At 35.0% G+C, this 21358-nt stretch overlaps 1 protein-coding gene across 1 annotated transcript; it reads right to left on the reverse strand.

The window, feature by feature from the left end:
- Nucleotides 1-2768: 2768 nt before the first annotated feature.
- LOC128019129 (uncharacterized) lies at nucleotides 2769-9729 on the reverse strand. The gene is made up of 4 exons (XM_052605192.1): nucleotides 9197-9729; nucleotides 6775-6798; nucleotides 3133-5095; nucleotides 2769-2773 (listed from the first exon to the last, which is right to left on the reverse strand). The coding sequence occupies exons 1-4, from the start codon at nucleotides 9221-9223 to the stop codon at nucleotides 2769-2771; spliced, it is 2019 nt and encodes a 672-aa protein (XP_052461152.1). The 5' UTR covers nucleotides 9224-9729.
- Nucleotides 9730-21358: the final 11629 nt, after the last annotated feature.

A 21358-nucleotide genomic window follows, 5' to 3' on the forward strand; every position in this document is an offset into this window, starting at 1 on the left:
GAACAGCTTGCCAAAAAACAGGACTGCCTCTCACTGGCCTTAAAAACTTGTAACCCTCATCATAATTTAAAATCATTTGAAGTGAATCTTTGTTTGTCAGTATTTCTGAGGTAATTTTTCTTTTGTTGCTTGAATCATAGCCTTTCCTCAAAGCAATTGATACATTTGACATAATTTGATTGAGCTCAGACAAATATTGTCCATAAAAGATGTAATCGAGGTTTTGTGCAAAACGTCCATCTGCATTTAAAATTCTGTTGTTTAAATATCTAGACAGTGTTAATTTCTCAGGTCGTGAATCGTGAAATGTGCCTTTTCCTTTTGGGAACAAAACTGGAAAACATTTGGCTTCATTAGTTTCATCCATTAACATTCTCACTGGATTATTGCCTTCTGCTGGTGCAAGTGACATAATACCATCAAAGTGTTGATCTAAAACCTCTTGAGCAATGTCCACTGGCTGCAAACATGAATCCATAAACAAACCATGCTGCTGTCGATCATGTAGTGTTTCATCACTCATCTCATTATCATCATTGTCAATGTTTTGCTCTTCGTTAATACGCACATCCTCACAATTGTCCAAATCCATATCATTGTTTTCAGTTTTATCAGTCATTTCCTCTTCTGTTTTACCCAGAGGATTAATCCAAGTCTTGTTAAACTCAACATCTGTGTACCATTTGTTATTCTCCTTTAAATATGTCAATGCTGTTTTAATTTTATCACTATTCACAAATTTATACTCATAATGCCCTTTGTATGTCAGTTTTCTCTTAAGCTTTATTGGTATCATAAAATCATTTTCTGATCTTGGTAAAACATTCACTACTTCTGAAACATTAGATGGAATGCACACAACAGGGCCACAAATTCCATTCTGTCCTCCTCGTGGCAAAGCCAGCATTTTCATGAATGGAATATTCATTCCTATTAGATGTTGCTCAAGAGAGTTTAAAGAACTCAGTTCAGTAGGAATAGGATCCAAACTTAGATTATTTGTTACACTTTCAGCTGGCATTTTACCTTCATAGATTTTTGTATCACATGTGTGACAAATCCATAAAGACGCAGCAGGACTGTTCTTATAGACACAGTTTTCTCTACAGTCTTTATTACACTCATGCAGATATTTCAGTGTAATACATTTTTCTGCCATACATCCAGCATGGATTGATTTTTGAAGATATTTATTTTTATTGCACTTTTTTACCTGCATTTTAAAGCAGCAACGATGACATACTGAACAAACATATTCAGGACCTGTAGATATCTTTTGTTTAAACTGTTCAATTACATAGTCTATCTCTTTCATTTTTACCTGTGATTCATACTGTCTTGCAGCATTTCTCATTTTTATATTATTGACAAAAGCAATGTCAGTTTTATATTTTTGAACGTTGTAATTTATAACCATCTGTTTATGTGTTTTATTTGCATTATATTTTTGAATACTCATCTTTTTGACCGACTCTCTGTGTTCTTTGTCTTCATTATATTTTTGAATGCTCATCTTTTTGACCGACTCTCTGTGTTCTGTGTCTTCATTATATTTTTGAATGCTCATCTTTTTGACCGACTCTCTGTGTTCTGTGTTTTCATCATATTTTTGAATGCTCATCTTTTTGACCGACTCTCTGTGTTCTGTGTCTTCATTATATTTTTGAATGCTCATCTTTTTGACCGACTCTCTGTGTTCTGTGTTTTCATTATATTTTTGAATGCTCATCTTTTTGACCGACTCTCTGTGTTCTGTGTTTTCATTATATTTTTGAATGCTCATCTTTTTGACCGACTCTCTGTGTTCTGTGTCTTCATTATATTTTTGAATGCTCATCTTTTTAACAGTCTCCCTGTGTGCTATATTTTCATCATACTTTTGAATACTCAACTGTTTGACAGTGTCTTTATGTGCTTTGTCAGTATGGTACTTTTGTATACTGTATTGTTTTACAGCCTCACAATGTAAATCATTCAATCTGTATTTATCTGTGCTGTATTTGCGTATTTTTTCTTGATGCCATTTGTTCACCTTGTACTTTGTAGTACTGCATTTAATTTTTGTCTCTTTATAAGTTTCATTCTCATCATATCTTTGCTTAGTTTCAATTTTTTTCTTTTCATTAAAATCATGATCACGACTATATTGCAGTCTCTGCTTATAAAGCTTACGAGGGTCTGAGCTAGCTTTTAAATGTATATTATAGGTTGAACCTTGAGAAGATGCTTTACAAAAGCAAGCACATGTGTTGTTGTTGGTTTTTACACATACAACCACTTCATAATGACAGCTATTCACATGCTTCAAATAAATTCCCTTGTCTTGATAATTCTGTCTATTAGATGAGACGTTTGAAGATTTATATTTAAGCCATTTCTCTCGAGTATATGTAAAAATGTCTACACCAATTAAATCACTGGCTGCTTGTATTTCCATCTCTGTCGCCCAAGTTCCAACATATTTCATTCTTGATGTGGCAATGTACTCGGGTACAGAGCTGTATCCTTGTCTGAGATTCTGTACATATTTATCTTCATTCTCCAGTATGTGTGTAACTACAGCCCGTCTCACTTTTCTGTGTTCTTCTTCACTTCCACTTACAGCAAAAGCTACTGCTCTAAAAAAGCAATTACCATCGGCCAAAATACTTTTTGTTTCACAAGGTTCAGCCATTTCAATAATCTCATTTGAATTATTGTCTTCTTTTATGATATTTACAATGTTCAGCTTTAAGCAAACACTCTTTTGTTGCTGTAATGTCAATGGACTAAACTTTAAAGAAACATTGACAGTTTCTGAAACAAATTCAACATCACCTGAATTTTCTTTTGTTGGGTATAAAGAAGGCGTTTCTGTTTTCTGTTCTACACACGTTTCATTCACAGATATCTTATCTGTGTTTGTGACATAAGTCAAAGATTGACTGCAGTCAACATCAGCTTCCATTTCTGACACAGCTTTGCAGTGTAAATCATTTGATTTGTATTTGTTCACACTTTTCTTCACTTTTCCTTTATGCTGTTCATTTTTCTTGTATTTTTTATTGATGGATTTCATAATTGAAATGTAAGTTTCATCCTCATGTAATCTTTTCTTTGCCTTCATTTGTTTTTCTTGTTTGAACTCTGTACTATTGTTGCAGTCAAGTTTCTCACTAGAATCCTCAAGTGACTTTAAAGACACATTTGATGCTAGATCAGGCAGTGAATGTTGAGATGGTGATTTACAAAATAATACACAGTTACCATCCTTGCTATTTCCACATACAACAACTTCATAATGGCAGCTGTTTACATATTTCAAATATATGCCACTGTCTTGACAACCATGTGCATTAAAGGAAGCATTTGAAGATGAAAATCTAAACCATTTCTCTTGACTGTATGTAAATATGTCTATGCCAATTAAATCACTGGCTGCTTGAATTTCCATCTCTGTAGCCCGATTTCCAACGAATTTAATTCTTGTTTTGGCAATGTAGTCTGGTACAGAGCTGTATCCTTGTCTGAGATACTGTAGGTACTTTTCTTCATTCTGCAGAATGTGTGTAACGACAGCTCGTCTCACTTTTCGGTGTTCTCGTTCCGTTCCACTTACAGCAAAGGCTAAAGCTCTAAAAAAAGAGTTTCCATCCGCAACAGTCTTGTTCGTTTCACAAGGCTCAACCACTTCAACAGTCTCAGGTGGATTGTACTCAGATGGTTTTACAATGTTTGCAATGTTTAACTTTAAGCAAACACCCTTTTGTTGCTCAAATGTTAATGGACTAAACCTTAAAGAAACACTAGCAGTTTGTGAAAGGAATGTAACATCACCTGCATTTTCATTAGTTGGGTATGTCATTTTCATTCTCTGTTGTGCACAAGTTTCTTTCACAGATGTTTTGTCCATGAAATCATTCAGAAATTCACTGCACCCAACATCAACTTCCACGTCCGACTTCTCACCTTCACTCTCATTTTCTGCTGGACCAGCGTTCTCAATCACTTGCCAGAATGGCTGTTTTAATCCAGTCATAACCGCGTTGACCCCAGTTACCTCAAACTCCTGGTAACGTGCATTTATAGATGCGGCAAGTTTCCGGAAATGAACAATCAGCGAGTGCAAGTTACGATGGTAAACCACTACACTCTTACCGTCAGCTACACATCTGCCATCACCTCGTCTTGAATGTGGATCAATCACTGCATACCAGGAACCTTCTCTGACAGCTGCACATATGGTTAGCTTAATATTCACTAAAACAGTATCAAACCTCTGGAATGCTCGATTTACTGCTTCATCAAATGACATCGCATACCCCTGTAGTTCCCCATCATATTTATTGACACCAAACAATCCAGTCAATGTTTCACCATAGTTTATTGAAAACCGACTATCTTTAAGTGTGTGTGTGTCTGGTAGCTCATGAACAGCTATGAAGCCGGATTCAGGATCGTTGATTTTCCCTGCGTCTCTCATGGCACTGTACAGGTCATCTCCATGGATCAGAACAGCATTCAGGTCATTTCTCGTCCACTGCAACACATTTTTCATCTTACTCATCAAAATTGCAGTTAAACAGTTTGCACCACATTGACTTCCCCTATTCCGACCAAAACGGTAATCTCCTTGATGGAAAGAGCCACTGATGTACGATTTCTGTGGACACAAATCAGAAACAGCTTTCATGGTCATCTTAACAGTACTATTATGATCCGTGTTTTTAGCATCATTGTTTAGACCACTTGTTAGACCGCTTGTTAGACCGCTTGTTAGACCACTTGTTTGACCACTTGTTTGACCACTTGTTTGACCACTTGTTAGACCACTTGTTAGACCACTTGTTTGACCACTTGTTTGACCACTTGTTTGACCACTTGTTTGACCACTTGTTTGACCACTTGTTTGACCACTTGTTAGCCCAAGGTTATGACCACGGTTATGACCACTGTTATGACCCAGTTTTATAGCCCCGTTGTGATGTACACAACGTTCTGTTACTTCTGCCAATTTTTTAAGAGGTGGCAGAGCCTCTTCAGGATCAGCAGCCATCCGGTCTGCCATCCTCTTCTTTGCGGCCTGGGAGCGCCGGGCTTGCTTTGTGCGAGGCATCTGTACACACAAAAACATAAAAACAAATTAAATTACACATTATTGCATCACAATTCACAAACAGTACAATAAAGAATAAAAAATATAAAAATAAAATGCATTAAAATATAAATTAGTGTTTGTTCACATTAAAACAAGGTCTTCTATTAATTACGATAATTTTGCTATGTTTAATTTAAAATTTATCAGCTTATAATACCAACACAGAACTAAATTAATTTTACACATATGTAACAAAGATAATACCATTAATCTACATAGTAAATGTGCTAGTAAATAAACTTTGTGTTTTAGAGAACATAATGTGAGTACACTAATACCATAATCAGCAATGCTCTGAATCCCCAGAAATAACCGTATATCTGAAACACTTCTAAAAGCAACCAGATTGCATGACCCTGTTTTACCAGTAGATTTCAGTAGAACCAAGTTTTTTCATTTTATTTACATCTTTATAACAGTTAAGACCTTTATCCTCTTATTAGATTTTAAATACATTTCCCCAATTTTCTTTTATTGACAAAACACACATCCTGCCCGGAAAAATATATAGAGTGAATATATCTATGATATACATTATATGAGTTATAAAGCAAAAGTTTATATCTCTAAATTAAAAATGAAGATAACAATAAAGAAAAAAATGTTGTTAACAGATAAGACAAATGTTCTCCAAAGACAAACATTAGTTTTCCTAATTTACATTTTCATTCAATTGCATGCTATTGTTCTTTTATAGTTGCTACTCTCTTAAAAACAAATGTAATTACATGGTGACTTTTAAACCTAAATTTAATGTCCAACAACAGATATTTCAGCAAAATTTATATTTTTGCTCTGAATTTTAACTCTTTGTCTGTAATAGACTTGGTCGGTGTGTCATGTTATAGCTGGGTGGAGTTGACGTGGGGGAAAACAATCCCTTTCCCCTGACTGGAAAAGCGTTGTGTTAACCCAGTATAGCCTACGTAGAATCAGTTCTGAAACATGGAAAAACTGAACCTTACTGTCCGGACAGTATCTGTGACAGGACAAATGAAACAACAGGATTGCCAGATATGTCATTTTCTCGTTAAAATATATGGTGCTCCTCCAAACATCACATGACAATAGCCTACTTCATTCAAAGACTGGGTGATGTATGAAGTGGTTTATTCAGTGTTCAGAGTATGTATTCATCAAATAAAATTACCATATAACAGTATTGTGCAATGAAATAGATATACATTGCACATGGCATATAAAAAAAAAAAAGTACGTTTGTTTATGCTAGAATATAAACGTGTCAATAAATGGCTCCGCACGATCCTAGCTTAGGAATAGGGTCTTATCTAGTGAACTTAAATCATTTACAAAAAAAAAATTGATATACTATATATAAATCACATTATCAGGAAATTTTCATTTTGAGGTGAACTAATCCTTTAACATTGTTAATGCATTAGTTAACCTAGAAATCATTTTTCTTCATGTTTTGATCAGCTTAGATCATGCAAGTTTACAGCAGAAGCTCACTCTGTTTCCTCTGTTATTTTCTCCACAGAAATGCGTTATTTAGAGCTGTAATTTGACAACTGACTGAAGCTCTCCGTGCATTCACAACTTTATCCAAATGTATCCTTATACTATACACTATTGACTGTTATCACTAAATTTTATAAAAAAAAGTAACATCTTACCTCAAAATCAAGTTTCTCAGTATTCTGCAAAAAAAAAAAAAAACAACAATTTGATTAAAACAAAAGCATTACATTTTACAAAAATATTATATATTTTATATATTGTACGCTCAGAATGCACAACTGGTTTCATAGTATCCACATGACTCTATGGCACATCGTTTTACATCATACCAATTTACAAATTTAAGCGATTTTAAACTATAATGTACTCGCAAGTTCTCAGAGACAGTCTTCAGTCAATGACCACTCAACCAAAGAGAACACAGTGTATTTCACACATTTTTTTTCTCTGTAGTCTCGAACTGACTACTAGATTTTTTATATCGACTACTAGATTTTTTATTTTTTCACAATACAAGCAAATTACAAAAAAATACAACAAAAATTACCTTACTTTCAGTATCAGTTAATATAACAATAGAATGAAAGTCTTAATAGAATTGTAATCTGTGCATGCATGAATTAAATATACATTGATATTTATTTCAACTACTTAAGTGCCAAGAGTAGCAACTTTTTTACTTTATCTCAAGGACATAAACTACAGAAAGAGTATTAAGGAACTGACACTTTTAAAACCTCATGCACAGATCTAATTCGGAATCATGAGCTGATTATGATCATTACGAGCACTAACATTTTAACACCAAGCATATACCGCAGTGTATATTATACCATGGTTTAAATTTTAACGATTGACAATTTTATGTGCTTACCAATAAATTCTGCCTGTGGTTTAAAAATACCATAGTAAAACAACTAGCCTAACAAAATATACATTCAAACATTAATAAAGATAAGTAAACACTCAATAATTAAAAGAGAATAAATAAAAAATTACCAATTGCAAATATAGATAAAACTGAACAAATATATGATTGAAATAAACAGTGTTTTAAGATTTTCAGGTATTCAGGTACAAAAAGCTGTAATTCAAGTGTAAAATAACAGTACAGTTTTTATAAATAAGGTACAAAAACAGTTACAAAAGTTATTTAGTCAAGAACGAGTGAATTTTCTCTTTGTCCTTTGAATACTGTTATTATAGAGACAGCCGCTCCTGTCACTTTAAGACTTGGCCAATACGCCTGTAGCACTGAAGACACAGCGCGAGCCGTCTCGCGCTCACGTACTTCACATGTAGATAGACTACATCATAGAAAACAGCTCTAGTTGGAGTTTAATATCAATTTTACAAATCACATTTTCTGTGACTGCGCTTCAATGTGCATAGAAAACAGCGCACGTGTTGAAATATTTAAAATATCTTTTTCTGTCAGCGAGCTGTGGATGTGTACACAGCAGACAGCACAAAAAAACGCTTTCGGCAGCACAAAAAAGTCGTCTTGCACTTTTATTGTATAAACTCATATTGAAATGCTCACAAAGGAAACGATAAGAGGAATCGAAATTTGAACTAATAAAAATTAACTTATGTAACTTAACTTTTAAACTAATAAGAACAACCACAACACCAAACATGTTTCAACAATAACTTATTTCTTGTTCTAATCAAAATGCTGGCCAGATGAATAAGAATAATTTATCACTATAACAAAACGCTGTCTTTATACAATTAATCACAAAATACAACCACAAAATATTCAAAAAGACAAAAAGACAACTTAAACTGGCCTAAAAACGTTAAATATGATACAGATTATTAAGATTACACAAAGAACAACCACACCGCATGTCTTACCTTACCAGAAAGTAGAGAAAATGGCTTCCTTTCCGGTAAAAAACGGAACAATACAACATGCGCCCTCTAGTGGATGGCAAAAAAGTCAAAATGCTCAAGTTTTCTGGGATGTGCAGTTTTAAGGGGCAAGAAAATGCCATTAGCGTAGATTAAAACCCATTACACCTATGAAATGTCGTCATAATGAGTGTACATACATATATATATATATATATAAAAATGTATATAATATATATATATATATATATATATATATATATTGGATGGGTTTATTGTCTCTTAAAGTGACCACGCCTAATTTAGCTATATAGCTGCTGTAATGTTAATCCAAGAAAATGAAAGAAAGAAAAATCACACACTGCTCTTGATTGAATTACGTTGTAGTTTTAACAAGAATTAATGCACAGTCAAACCAGCAATTATTCAGACACCAAATATATATTTTTATATATTTTTTTTACTAGTAGGTGCAGAACACTATAATACATTTATGCAGGTGAGTATAACAAAATAAAGTGAACTGTGACATATTATACCCAAAAATTCTTCATACAGTTATTGAATTATTATAATAATTAGATTGTAAAATAGATTGTATTATTATAATAATAATATTGATAATGATAATAATAATAAAATTGGGACCAAAAATTATTCAGCACAATATAAAAAAAAAAAAAATCTATAACTATTAGTTCTTCTGAATGACAATCCTACCTGCCCATTCTGGTGTGTTGGGCTCATGACTGGAGCTTGGGAACGTTACTGGTCCTTGCTATTCACTGTTAGCAGCAAACTGCAAAAATAATAATAAAAAAACAGCAAAAATAATAATAAAAAAATAATATTTTAACCCAGTGCCATGACAACAACGGCCCTCGCTGCCAATAAAACATATAGGCCCACCCCAAACTTCAGAATGCTTAATATCTTTGATGGCTAAACAAATAGCCCTACATCAAATGTATAGTAGGCTACCTTTCTTGAATTTACATTGGAAAAAATTTAAATAAAATTAGTAAAAATAATTTATTCTTAAATAGTCTACATAACCTGTGAAACAATTTAATGTTTATTTAAACTTCAATCGTAAAATGATGCAAAACAAATTCAAACTAACGTAGTCTTAATGTGATAGGCTACATTTTGTGTACAAAAACTACTAACTGGTTTTCAACCAATCACAAACAAGCAGTTGAATACGCCCATCTCAATTTAAAAAATACAAATATAAAACCCACTATTTTCAAATATAGCTACAGCTGCACTCAAGACATCCACGGAAGTAAGCAGAAGTAAAATAAAACTTCTTCAGAAATTTCAAGAAAAATGGAAAAGAAGACAGACGTCAGCGAGAATGACCCAATAGTGGGGTACTTTCATGCAGTCTCTCCGATAAAAACATTTAAAAAAATACGCGTTATTTCAATGCTAAAGTCCAAACAGCAAGACAGGAATACCACCAAGCCGTATTTTTTCACTCCAGAAAAATACATCAGCATTGTTACAGATCAAAAGAACAAAACTCCCATCAAACTGAACAATGCAAGAAAAACAATTGGTGAGTACAACTTACAGTTATGTTTAAAAACACAGTGTTCTTTGAGTAAATGCAATTTATAACCACTAGATGGCAGCGGAAGACCACTAATGGGCTCATTCAGCTAAGTTAAACAGTACTGTTCAAAGGTTTCATGAATTCATGTCAAAATATTAATAAATTAACTGTTATATCATTTTAAATCTCATCGAGTCAATGTTTTCCATTTTGTTCATACAGTTATATCAGTTTTTACAATTTTTCAACATTATGATTATAGTTTAACCTGAAAATGACATCTAAACTCTTACAAACAGAAGACTTGCAATAAGTTTATTGTCACCTATCACTTATGTCAAATACCTATATCTGCAACAAAATGTGTGTCCATGTATATGTGTGTCTTTGTGTGTGTGTGTCTGTGCATATACTTATAGAGTATTAATATATTAGTCTAATCATTTAACTTCAGTGTGTGTGTGTGTGTGTGTGTCTGTTACCCTGTTCTCCATTTTGGATGTGTTTAACTGTCATCCGTACATCCAGGTTGGCCGAAACCACCTCAGAGGCCTTAATGTGCTTGAACCCCGGTAAACGCTGCTTGCAGCTTTAATTAGGGGTTCAAGCACGCAGTGCTGAAACCCTCTTGTAATTGTTAGGATTTTTATTATTATTATTATTCTTCCGCCCTAGAACTGAACGTGCAGCCCAAACCGTAAGGCCTAGAGAGCTGAAATTTGGACAGATCGTAGAGCTCATTTTGGGGAGAACTTATCAAAGTCTCAGCCCAATCGGCCTAACGGGGGCGCTACAGCGCAAAAAACTAAAATTTTGGACATTTTTGGCCGCAGATCGTAAACCGTTAGCCGTAGACTCAAAAACAAGGCATCATTGCAGTCCTTGGATTAGCCCGAACAAAAGTGCACAGCTGCATTTTTTGCTCTACGACGCACCGTTTTCTCGCAAAATCGAGCTATATCCGAAACCTACTTTTGCGAACTAGTCCTAGGATTTTTAACCAATCGGAATCAAACCACTTCAGAAATATTCCCTGGACACTCAATATCAATAATTATCAAAAAAAAGTTGAAATTTCAATTCTTACGCGAAACAGTACACCAAAAAGCGTCTATGCTAACGTTAGCCAAATGCTATTTTGACTATAACTCTTGAATGGAATGAGATATCTTCACCAAACTTGGTACACATATGTATGAGTTCAATCTTTGGTCAAACAAAAAAAAAATGCGCATCTCTGCCACTTGAGGGCGCAATAAGATAGAAAAAACACATAAATGGCTATAACTAGGCAACCGTTGGCTCGATCGACTTGAAAATTTGTATGCAGTGTCTTGGTCTGAAGGGACACAAGTACCTATGAGGACATTTGCATATCTCAAAAAACATGGCCGCCATTGGCCAAACAATTTTAAGCACCTATTTGAAAGGGTTAACGGATGTTGATCGGAACAAAACTCGCTGGGTACGTTCGACTCATGAACCTTAAGGTCTATAAGAATTTTGAAAGAAATCGGCCACTAGTTGGCGCTAACGAGTTTTATGGCTCTGTAATCACGTGGTGTTTCACATATGAACGAAATATGCATATCATTTGATAGATCTCCTCATAATGCACAACTTTGCCTCAAGAACCATTGCTGTCAATCAAATCGTTCAATTGTTATTCACAAATATGTTAAAAACCTACTTTTGCGAACTAGTCCTAGGTTTTTTGTCCGATCGGAACCAAACCACTGCAGTAATATTCTGTGGACTCTCTAGATCAATAATTATCAAAAAAATGTTGAGTTTTGTACTTTGGTTAGCTTTAAATGGGTAATTTAGAAAAGGGGTGTGGCCAAACATACCCCAAAGCCTATAAAACCTAAACGAAAACTCAAAACTTTATGAACCTTGGTGAAAACATGTAACACATGACTCTTAACAAGCATGCAACGTTTCATGGAGATCGGATCATAGGTGGCGCTATAACAGTTGAAAAGCCTCAAAAACACACATTTTCAATAGAAAATGATCACAATTTGTAGAACATGTTCATACATTCACACAAACAATAGATCTTCATATCATATGATAGATCTCCTCTTTGTAAACAACTTTGCCTCAAGGAGCGAAGATGTCAATCAAATCGTTCAATTGTTATTCACAAATATATTAAAAACGTACTTTTGCGAACTAGTCCTAGGTTTTTTACCCGATCGAAACCAAACCACTGCAGTAATTTTCTCTGGACACTCTAGATCAATAATTATCAAAAAAATATTGAATTTTGTCCTTTGGTTAGCTATAACTGGCTATGTTAGAAAAGGGGCGTGACCAAAATACCCAAAAGCATATAAAACCTAAACGAAAACTCAAAACTTTATGAAACTTGGTGAAAACATGTAACAAGTGACTCTTAACAAGCATGCAAATTTTCATGGAGATCGGACCATAGGTGGCGCTATAACAGTAAAAAAGGTCTCAAAACATAAGATTTATATGGTAAATTGCCTCAAATTGTCTGAAAATGCTCATATATTCACATAAACCCTAGATCTTCATATCATATGATAGATCTCCTCATTCTGAACAACTTCTGGGACCAATGTTGTCAATAAAGCTGTTAATTAAATATTCAAGATTATTTAAAAAAGTTACTTTGGCAAAGTAGTCCAAGGCTTTAAGCTGAAAATTAATAAAACCACTGAAGTACAATTATCTAGACTCTGAAGGTCAATAATTATCAAAAACATGTTGAACAATTGCATTTGGACAACTATAAACCAGTGATTGTTTAATATGTTCTTTTCACAGTGTACACAAAGACCTATTAATACAAACAGAAAGCCCACAAATGATCAAAACTGTGTAAAATAATGCAAAATTTAGGAGAGATTGGGCAAAAAACAATAACAACACTATAACAGTTATGTTTAAAAACACAGTGTTGTTTGAGTAAATGCAATTTATAACCACTAGATGGCAGCGGAAGACCACTAATGGGCTCATTCAGCAAATTGAAACAGTACTTTTGAAAAGATTTATGAATTCATGCCTAAACAATAAAAGAAAACACTGTTACAACATTTTAAATCTCACTGAGTTAAAGTTTTCCATTTTGTTCATACAGACTTATCAGTTTTTAAAACTTTGCCACATTATGGTTACAGTGAAACCTGAAAATGACATCCAAACTATTAAAAAATAGTTTAATCATTTAATTTCAGTGCGTGTGTCTGTCTGTCAGCCTATTCTCCGTTTTGGATGTGTTTAACTGTCATCCGTACATCCAGGTTGGCTCAGACCACCTCAGAGGCCTAAATGTGCTTGAACCCCGTAAATGCTGCTTGCAGCTTTAATTATTATTATTATTATTATTCTTCTGCCCTAGAACTGAACGTGCAGCCCAAACCGTAAGGCCTAGAGAGCTGAAATTTGGACAGATCGTAGAGCTCAATTTGGGGAGAACTTATCAAAGTCTCAGCCCAATCGGCCAAACGGGGGCGCTACAGCGCAAAAAGCAAAAATTTTGGACATTTTTGGCCGTAAATCGTATACCGTTAGCCGTAGACTCAAAAACATGGCATTGTTGCAATCCTTGGGTTAGCCTGAACAAAAGTGTATGGCGCCTTTTTGGGGTCTACGACGCACCGTTTTCTCGCAAAATCGAGCTATATCCGAAACCTACTTTTGCGAACTAGTCCTAGGATTTTCAACCAATCAGAACCAAACCACTTCATAAATATTCCCTGGACACTCAATATCAATAATTATCAAAAAAAAGTTGAAATTTCAATTCTTACGCGAAACAGTACGCCAAAAAGCGTCTATGCTAACGTTAGCCAAATGCTATTTTGACTATAACTCTTGAACGGAATGAGATATCTTCACCAAACTCGGTACACATATGTACGAGCTCAATCTTTGGTCAAATAAAAAAAATTGCGCATCTCTGCCACTTGGGGGCGCTATAAGATAGAAAAAACACATAAGTTGCTATAACTAGGCAACCGTTGGCTCGATCGACTTGAAAGTCGGTATGCAGTGTCTTGGTCTGAAGGGGCACAAGTACCTATGAGGACATTAGCATATCTCAAAAAACATGGCCGCCATTGGCCAAACAAATTTAAGCACCTATTTGAAAGGGTTAACGGATGTTGATCGGAACGAAACTCGCTGGGTACGTTCGACTCATGAACCTTAAGGTCTGTAAGAATTTTGAAAGAAATCGGCCACTAGTTGGCGCTAACGAGTTTTATGGCTCTGTAATCACGTGGTGTTTCACATATCAACACAATATGCATATCATTTGATAGATCTCCTCGTAATGCACAACTTTGCCTCAAGAACCATTGCTGTCAATCAAATTGTTCAATTGTTATTCACAAATATGTTAAAAACCTACTTTTGCGAACTAGTCCTAGGTTTTTTGCCCGATCGGAACCAAACCACTGCAGTAATATTCTGTGGACTCTCTAGATCAATAATTATTAAAAAAATGTTGAATTTTGTCCTTTGGTTAGCTGTAACGGGGTAATTTAGAAAAAGGGGTGTGGCCAAACATACCCCAAAGCCTATAAAACCTAAAGGAAAACTCAAAACTTTATGAAACTCAGTGAAATCATGTAACAGGTGACTCTTAACAAGCATGCAAAGTTTCATGGAGATCAGACCATAGGTGGCGCTATAACAGTAGAAAAGGTCTCAAAACACAAGATTTATATGGTAAATGGCCTCAAATTGTTTGAAAATGTTCATATATTCACTCAAAAACACTAAATCTTCATATCATATGATAAATCTCCTCATTCTGAACAACTTTGCCTCTGGGACCAATGTTGTCAATAAAGCTGTTAATTAAATATTCAAGCTTATTTAAAAAAGTTACTTTGGCATACTTGTGATACGGTTTAAGATGAAAATCAATAAAACCACTGAAGTACAATTCTCTAGACTCTGAAGGTCAATAATTATCAAAAACATGTTGAACAATTGCATTTGGGCCACTATAAACCAATAATTTTATAATATGTTATTTGCATAGTGTACAAAAGGCCTATTAATACAAACAGAAATCCCACAAATTATCAAAACTATGTAAAATAATGCATGATTTCATTCTAAACAAGCATGCAAAATTTAAGAGAGATTGGGCAAAAAAAAAATACAACACTATAACAGTTATGTTTTAAAACACAGTGTTGTTTGAGTAAATGCAATTTATAACCACTAGATGGCAGCGGAAGACCACTAATGGGCTCATTCAGCTAGTTAAACAGTACTGTTTTCATGAATTCATGCCAAAACATTAATAAATTAACTGTTATAACATTTAAAATCTCATTGAATTGATGTTTTCCATTTTGTTCAAACAGATGTATCAGTTTTTACAATTTTGCCACATTATGATTACAGTTTAACCTGAAAATGACATCTAATCTCTGAAAAAGAGAAGACTTGCAATAATTTTATGTCACCTATCACTTATTTCAAATACCTATATCTGCAACAAATTATTTGTACATGTATATGTGTGTCTTTGTGTGTGTGTGTGTGCATATGCTTATAGAGTATACATATATTAGTCTAATCATTTACTTTCAGTGTGTGTGTCTGTCTGTTAGCCTGTTCTCCATTTTGGATGTGTTTAACTGTCATCCGTACATCCAGGTTGGCTCAGACCACCTCAGAGGCCTTAATGTGCTTGAACCCCGGTAAATGCTGCTTGCAGCTTTAATTAGGGGTTCAAGCACGCAGTGCTGAAACCCTATTGTATTTGTTAGGATTTTTATTATTATTATTATTAGGGGTTCAAGCACGCAGTGCTGAAACCCTCTTGTAATTGTTAGGATTTTTATTATTATTATTATTCTTCTGCCCTAGAACTGAACGTGCAGCCCAAACCGTAAGGCCTAGAGAGCTGAAATTTGGACAGATCGTAGAGCTCATTTTGGGGAGAACTTATCAAAGTCTCAGCCCAATCGGCCTAACGGGGGCGCTACAGCGCAAAAAACAAAAATTTTGGACATTTTTGGCCGCAAATCGTAAACCGTTAGCCGTAGACTCAAAAACAAGGCATCGTTGCAATCCTTGGGTTAGTCCGAACAAAAGTGCACAGCTGCATTTTTTGCTCTACGACGCACCGTTTTCTCGCAAAATCGAGCTATATCCGAAACCTACTTTTGCGAACTAGTCCTAGGATTTTCAACCAATCAGAACCAAACCACTTCATGAATATTCCCTGGACACTGAATATCAATAATTATCAAAAAAAGGTTGAAATTTCAATTCTAACGCGAAACAGTACACCAAAAAGCGTCTATGCTAACGTTAGCCAAATGCTATTTTGACGATAACTCTTGCACGGAATGAGATATCTTCACCAAACTCGGTACACACATGTATGAACTCAATCTTTGGTCAAATAAAAAAAATTGCACATCTCTGCCACTTGGGGGCGCAATAAGATTTAAAAAACACATAAATGGCTATAACCAGGCAACCGTTGGCTCGATCGACTTGAAAATTGGTATGCAGTGTCTTGGCCTGAAGGGGCACAAGTACCTATGAGGACATTTGCATATCTCAAAAAACATGGCCGCCATTGGCCAAACAATTTTAAGCACCTATTTGAAAGGGTTAACGGATGTTGATCGGAACGAAACTCCCTGGGTACGTTCGACTCATGAACCTTAAGGTCTGTAAGAATTTTGAAAGAAATCGGCCACTAGTTGGCGCTAACGAGTTTTATGGCTCTGTAATCACGTGGTGTTTCACATATCAACACAATATGCATATCATTTGATAGATCTCCTCGTAATGCACAACTTTGCCTCAAGAACCATTGCTGTCAATCAAATCGTTCAATTGTTATTCACAAATATGTTAAAAACCTACTTTTGCGAACTAGTCCTAGGTTTTTTGTCCGATCGGAACCAAACCACTGCAGTAATATTCTGTGGACTCTCTAGATCAATAATTATTAAAAAAATGTTGAATTTTGTCCTTTGGTTAGCTGTAACGGGGTAATTTAGAAAAAGGCGTGTGGCCAAACATACCCCAAAGCCTATAAAACCTAAAGGAAAACTCAAAACTTTATGAAACTCAGTGATATCATGTAACAGGTGACTCTTAACAAGCATGCAAAGTTTCATGGAGATCAGACCATAGGTGGCGCTATAACAGTAGAAAAGGTCTCAAAACACAAGATTTATATGGTAAATGGCCTCAAATTGTTTGAAAATGTTCATATATTCACTCAAAAACACTAAATCTTCATATCATATGATAGATCTCCTCATTCTGAACAACTTTGCCTCTGGGACCAATGTTGTCAATAAAGCTGTTAATTAAATATTCAAGATTATTTTAAAAAGTTACTTTGGCATACTTGTGATACGGTTTAAGATGAAAATCAATAAAACCACTGAAGTACAATTCTCTAGACTCTGAAGGTCAATAATTATCAAAAACATGTTGAACAATTGCATTTGGGCAACTATAAACCAATAATTTTATAATATGTTATTTGCATAGTGTACACAAAGGCCTATTAATACAAACAGAAAGCCCACAAATTATCAAAACTGTGTAAAATAATGCATAATTTCATTCTAAACAAGCATGCAAAATTTAAGAGAGATTGGGCAAAAAAAATTACAACACTATAACAGTTATGTTTTAAAACAGTGTTGTTTGAGTAAATGCAATTTATAACCACTAGATGGCAGCGGAAGACCACTAATGGGCTCATTCAGCTAGTTAAACAGTACTGTTTTCATGAATTCATGCCAAAACATTAATAAATTAACTGTTATAACATTTTAAATCTCATTGAATTGATGTTTTCCATTTTGTTCATACAGATGTATCAGTTTTTACAATTTTGCCACATTATGATTACAGTTTAACCTGAAAATGACATCTAAACTCTGAAAAAGAGAAGACTTGCAATAATTTTATGTCACCTATCACTTATTTCAAATACCTATATCTGCAACAAAATGTTTGTGCATGTATATGTGTGTCTTTGTGTGTGTGTGTGTGCATATGCTTATAGAGTATACATATATTAGTCTAATCATTTACTTTCAGTGTGTGTGTCTGTCTGTTAACCTGTTCTCCATTTTGGATGTGTTTAACTGTCATCCAAACATCCAGGTTGGCCGAGACCACCTCAGATGCCTTAAATGCTTGAACCCCGGTAAAATGCTGCTTGCAGCTTTAATTATTATTATTATTATTATTCTTCCGCCTTAAAACTGAACGTGCAGCCCAAACCGTAAGGCCTAGAGAGCTGAAACTTGGTCAGATGGTAGTAGTCTTGCTCGCTACTCAGATACAAAGAACCGGCCCAATCGGCCTAACGGGGGCGCTACAGCGCAAAAAACAAAAATTTTGGACAATTTTGGCCGTAAAGTGTAAACCGTTAGCCATAGACTCAAAAACATGGCATTGTTGCAATCCTTGGGTTAGCCCGAACAAAAGTGCACGGCGCCTTTTTGGGGTCTACGACGCACCGTTTTCTCGCAAAATCGAGCTAAATCCGAAACCTACTTTTGCGAACTAGTCCTAGGATTTTCAACCAATCAGAACCAAACCACTTCATAAATATTCCCTGGACACTCAATATCAATAATTATCAAAAAAAAGTTGAAATTTCAATTCTTACGCGAAACAGTACACCAAAAAGCGTCTATGCTAACGTTAGCCAAATGCTATTTTGACTATAACTCTTGAACGGAATGAGATATCTTCACCAAAATTGGTACACATATGTATAAGCTCAATCTTTGGTCAAATAAAAAAAATTGCGCAGCTCTGTCACTTGGGGGCGCAATAAGATTTAAAAAACACATAAATGGCTATAACTAGGCAACCGTTGGCTCGATCGACTTGAAAATTGGTATGCAGTGTTTTGGTCTGAAGGGGCACAAGTACCTATGAGGACATTTGCATATCTCAAAAAACATGGCCGCCATTGGCCAAACAAATTTAAGCACCTATTTGAAAGGGTTAACGGATGTTGATCGGAACGAAACTCGCTGGGTACGTTCGACTCATGAACCTTAAGGTCTGTAAGAATTTTGAAAGAAATCGGCCACTAGTTGGCGCTAACGAGTTTTATGGCTCTGTAATCACGTGGTGTTTCACATATCAACACAATATGCATATCATTTAATAGATCTCCTCATAATGCACAACTTTGCCTCAAGAACCATTGCTGTCAATCAAATCGTTCAATTGTTATTCACAAATATGTTAAAAACCTACTTTTGCGAACTAGTCCTAGGTTTTTTGCCCGATCGGAACCAAACCACTGCAGTAATATTCTGTGTACTCTCTAGATCAATAATTATTAAAAAAATGTTGAATTTTGTCCTTTGGTTAGCTGTAACGGGGTAATTTAGAAAAAGGGGTGTGGCCAAACATACCCCAAAGCCTATAAAACCTAAAGGAAAACTCAAAACTTTATGAAACTCAGTGAAATCATGTAACAGGTGACTCTTAACAAGCATGCAAAGTTTCATGGAGATCAGACCATAGGAGGCGCTATAACAGTAGAAAATGTCTCAAAACACAAGATTTATATGGTAAATGGCCTCAAATTGTTTGAAAATGTTCATATATTCACTCAAAAACACTAAATTTTCATATCATATGATAAATCTCCTCATTCTGAACAACTTTGCCTCTGGGACCAATGTTGTCAATAAAGCTGTTAATTAAATATTCAAGATTATTTTAAAAAGTTACTTTGGCATACTTGTGATACGGTTTAAGATGAAAATCAATAAAACCACTGAAGTACAATTCTCTAGACTCTGAAGGTCAATAATTATCAAAAACATGTTGAACAATTGCATTTGGGCAACTATAAACCAATAATTTTATAATATGTTATTTGCATAGTGTACACAAAGGCCTATTTATACAAACAGAAATCCCACAAATTATCAAAACTGTGTAAAATAATGCATGATTTCATTCTAAACAAGCATGCAAAATTTAAGAGAGATTGGGCAAAAAAAAATTACAACACTATAACAGTTATGTTTTAAAACACAGTGTTGTTTGAGTAAATGCGATTTATAACCACTAGATGGCAGCGGAAGACCACTAATGGGCTCATTCAGCTAAGGTGAACAATACTGTTGAAAGAATTCATGAATTCATGCCAAAACATTAAAAAATTAACTGTTATAACATTTTAAATCTCATTGAGTCAATATTTTCCATTTTGTTCATACAGATATATCAGTTTTTACAATTTTGCCACATTATGATTACAGTTAAACCTGAAAATGACATCTAAACTCTTAAAAAGAGAAGACTTGCAATACGTTTATTGTCACCTATCACTTATTTCAAAAACCTATATCTGCAACAAAATGTTTGTGCATGTATATGTGTGTCTTTGTGTGTGTGTGAGTGCATATGCTAATAGAGTATACATATATTAGTCTAATCATTTGCTTTCAGTGTGTGTGTCTGTCTGTTAGCCTGTTCTCCATTTTGGATGTGTTTAAATGTCATCCAAGCATCCAGGTTGGCTCTGACCACCTCAGAGGCCTTAATGTGCTTGAACCCCGTAAATGCTGCTTGCAGCTTTAATTATTATTATTATTCTTCCGCCTTAAAACTGAACGTGCAGCCCAAACCGTAAGGCCTAGAGAGCTGAAACTTGGTCAGATCGTAGTAGTCTTGCTCGCTACTCAGATACAAAGAACCGGCCCAATCGGCCTAACGGGGGCGCTACAGCGCAAAAAACAAAAATTTTGGACAGTTTTGGCCGAAAATCGTATACCGTTAGCCGTAGACTCAAAAACATGGCATTGTTGCAATCCTTGGGTTAGCCCGAACAAAAGTGCACGGCGCCTTTTTGTGGTCTACGACGCACCGTTTTCTCGCAAAATCGAGCTATATCCGAAACCTACTTTTGCGAACTAGTCCTAGGATTTTCAACCAATCAGAACCAAACCAATTCATAAATATTCCCTGGACACTCAATATCAATAATTATTAAAAAAAAGTTGAAATTTCAATTCTTACGCGAAACAGTACGCCAAAAAGCTTCTATGCTAACGTTAGCCAAATACTATTTTGACTATAACTCTTGAACGGAATGAGATATCTTCACCAAACTCGGTACACATATGTATGAGCTCAATCTTTGGTCAAATCAAAAAAATTGTGCACCTCTGCCACTTGGGGGCGCTATAAGATAGAAAAAACACATAAATTGCTATAACTAGGCAACCGTTGGCTCGATCAATTTGAAAATCGGTATGCACTGTCTTGGTCTGAAGGGGCACAAGTACTTATGAGGACATTAG

The sequence above is a fragment of the Carassius gibelio genome, chromosome A1 (genome assembly GCF_023724105.1).
Source record: "Carassius gibelio isolate Cgi1373 ecotype wild population from Czech Republic chromosome A1, carGib1.2-hapl.c, whole genome shotgun sequence".
NCBI classification, from domain to species: Eukaryota; Metazoa; Chordata; class Actinopteri; order Cypriniformes; family Cyprinidae; genus Carassius; species Carassius gibelio.

Bases quoted from the DNA above. Each gene is read 5' to 3' on its own strand.
- LOC128019129 (XM_052605192.1), bottom strand. From the start codon at position 9,223: ATGAGCCCAACACACCAGAATGGGCAG. The intron at 6,799-9,196 runs GTAGGATTGTCA...TTTTTTTTGCAG, and splicing joins CAACACACCAGAATGGGCAG to AATACTGAGAAACTTGATTT. The intron at 5,096-6,774 runs GTAAGATGTTAC...TTGTGTGTACAG, and splicing joins CTGAGAAACTTGATTTTGAG to ATGCCTCGCACAAAGCAAGC.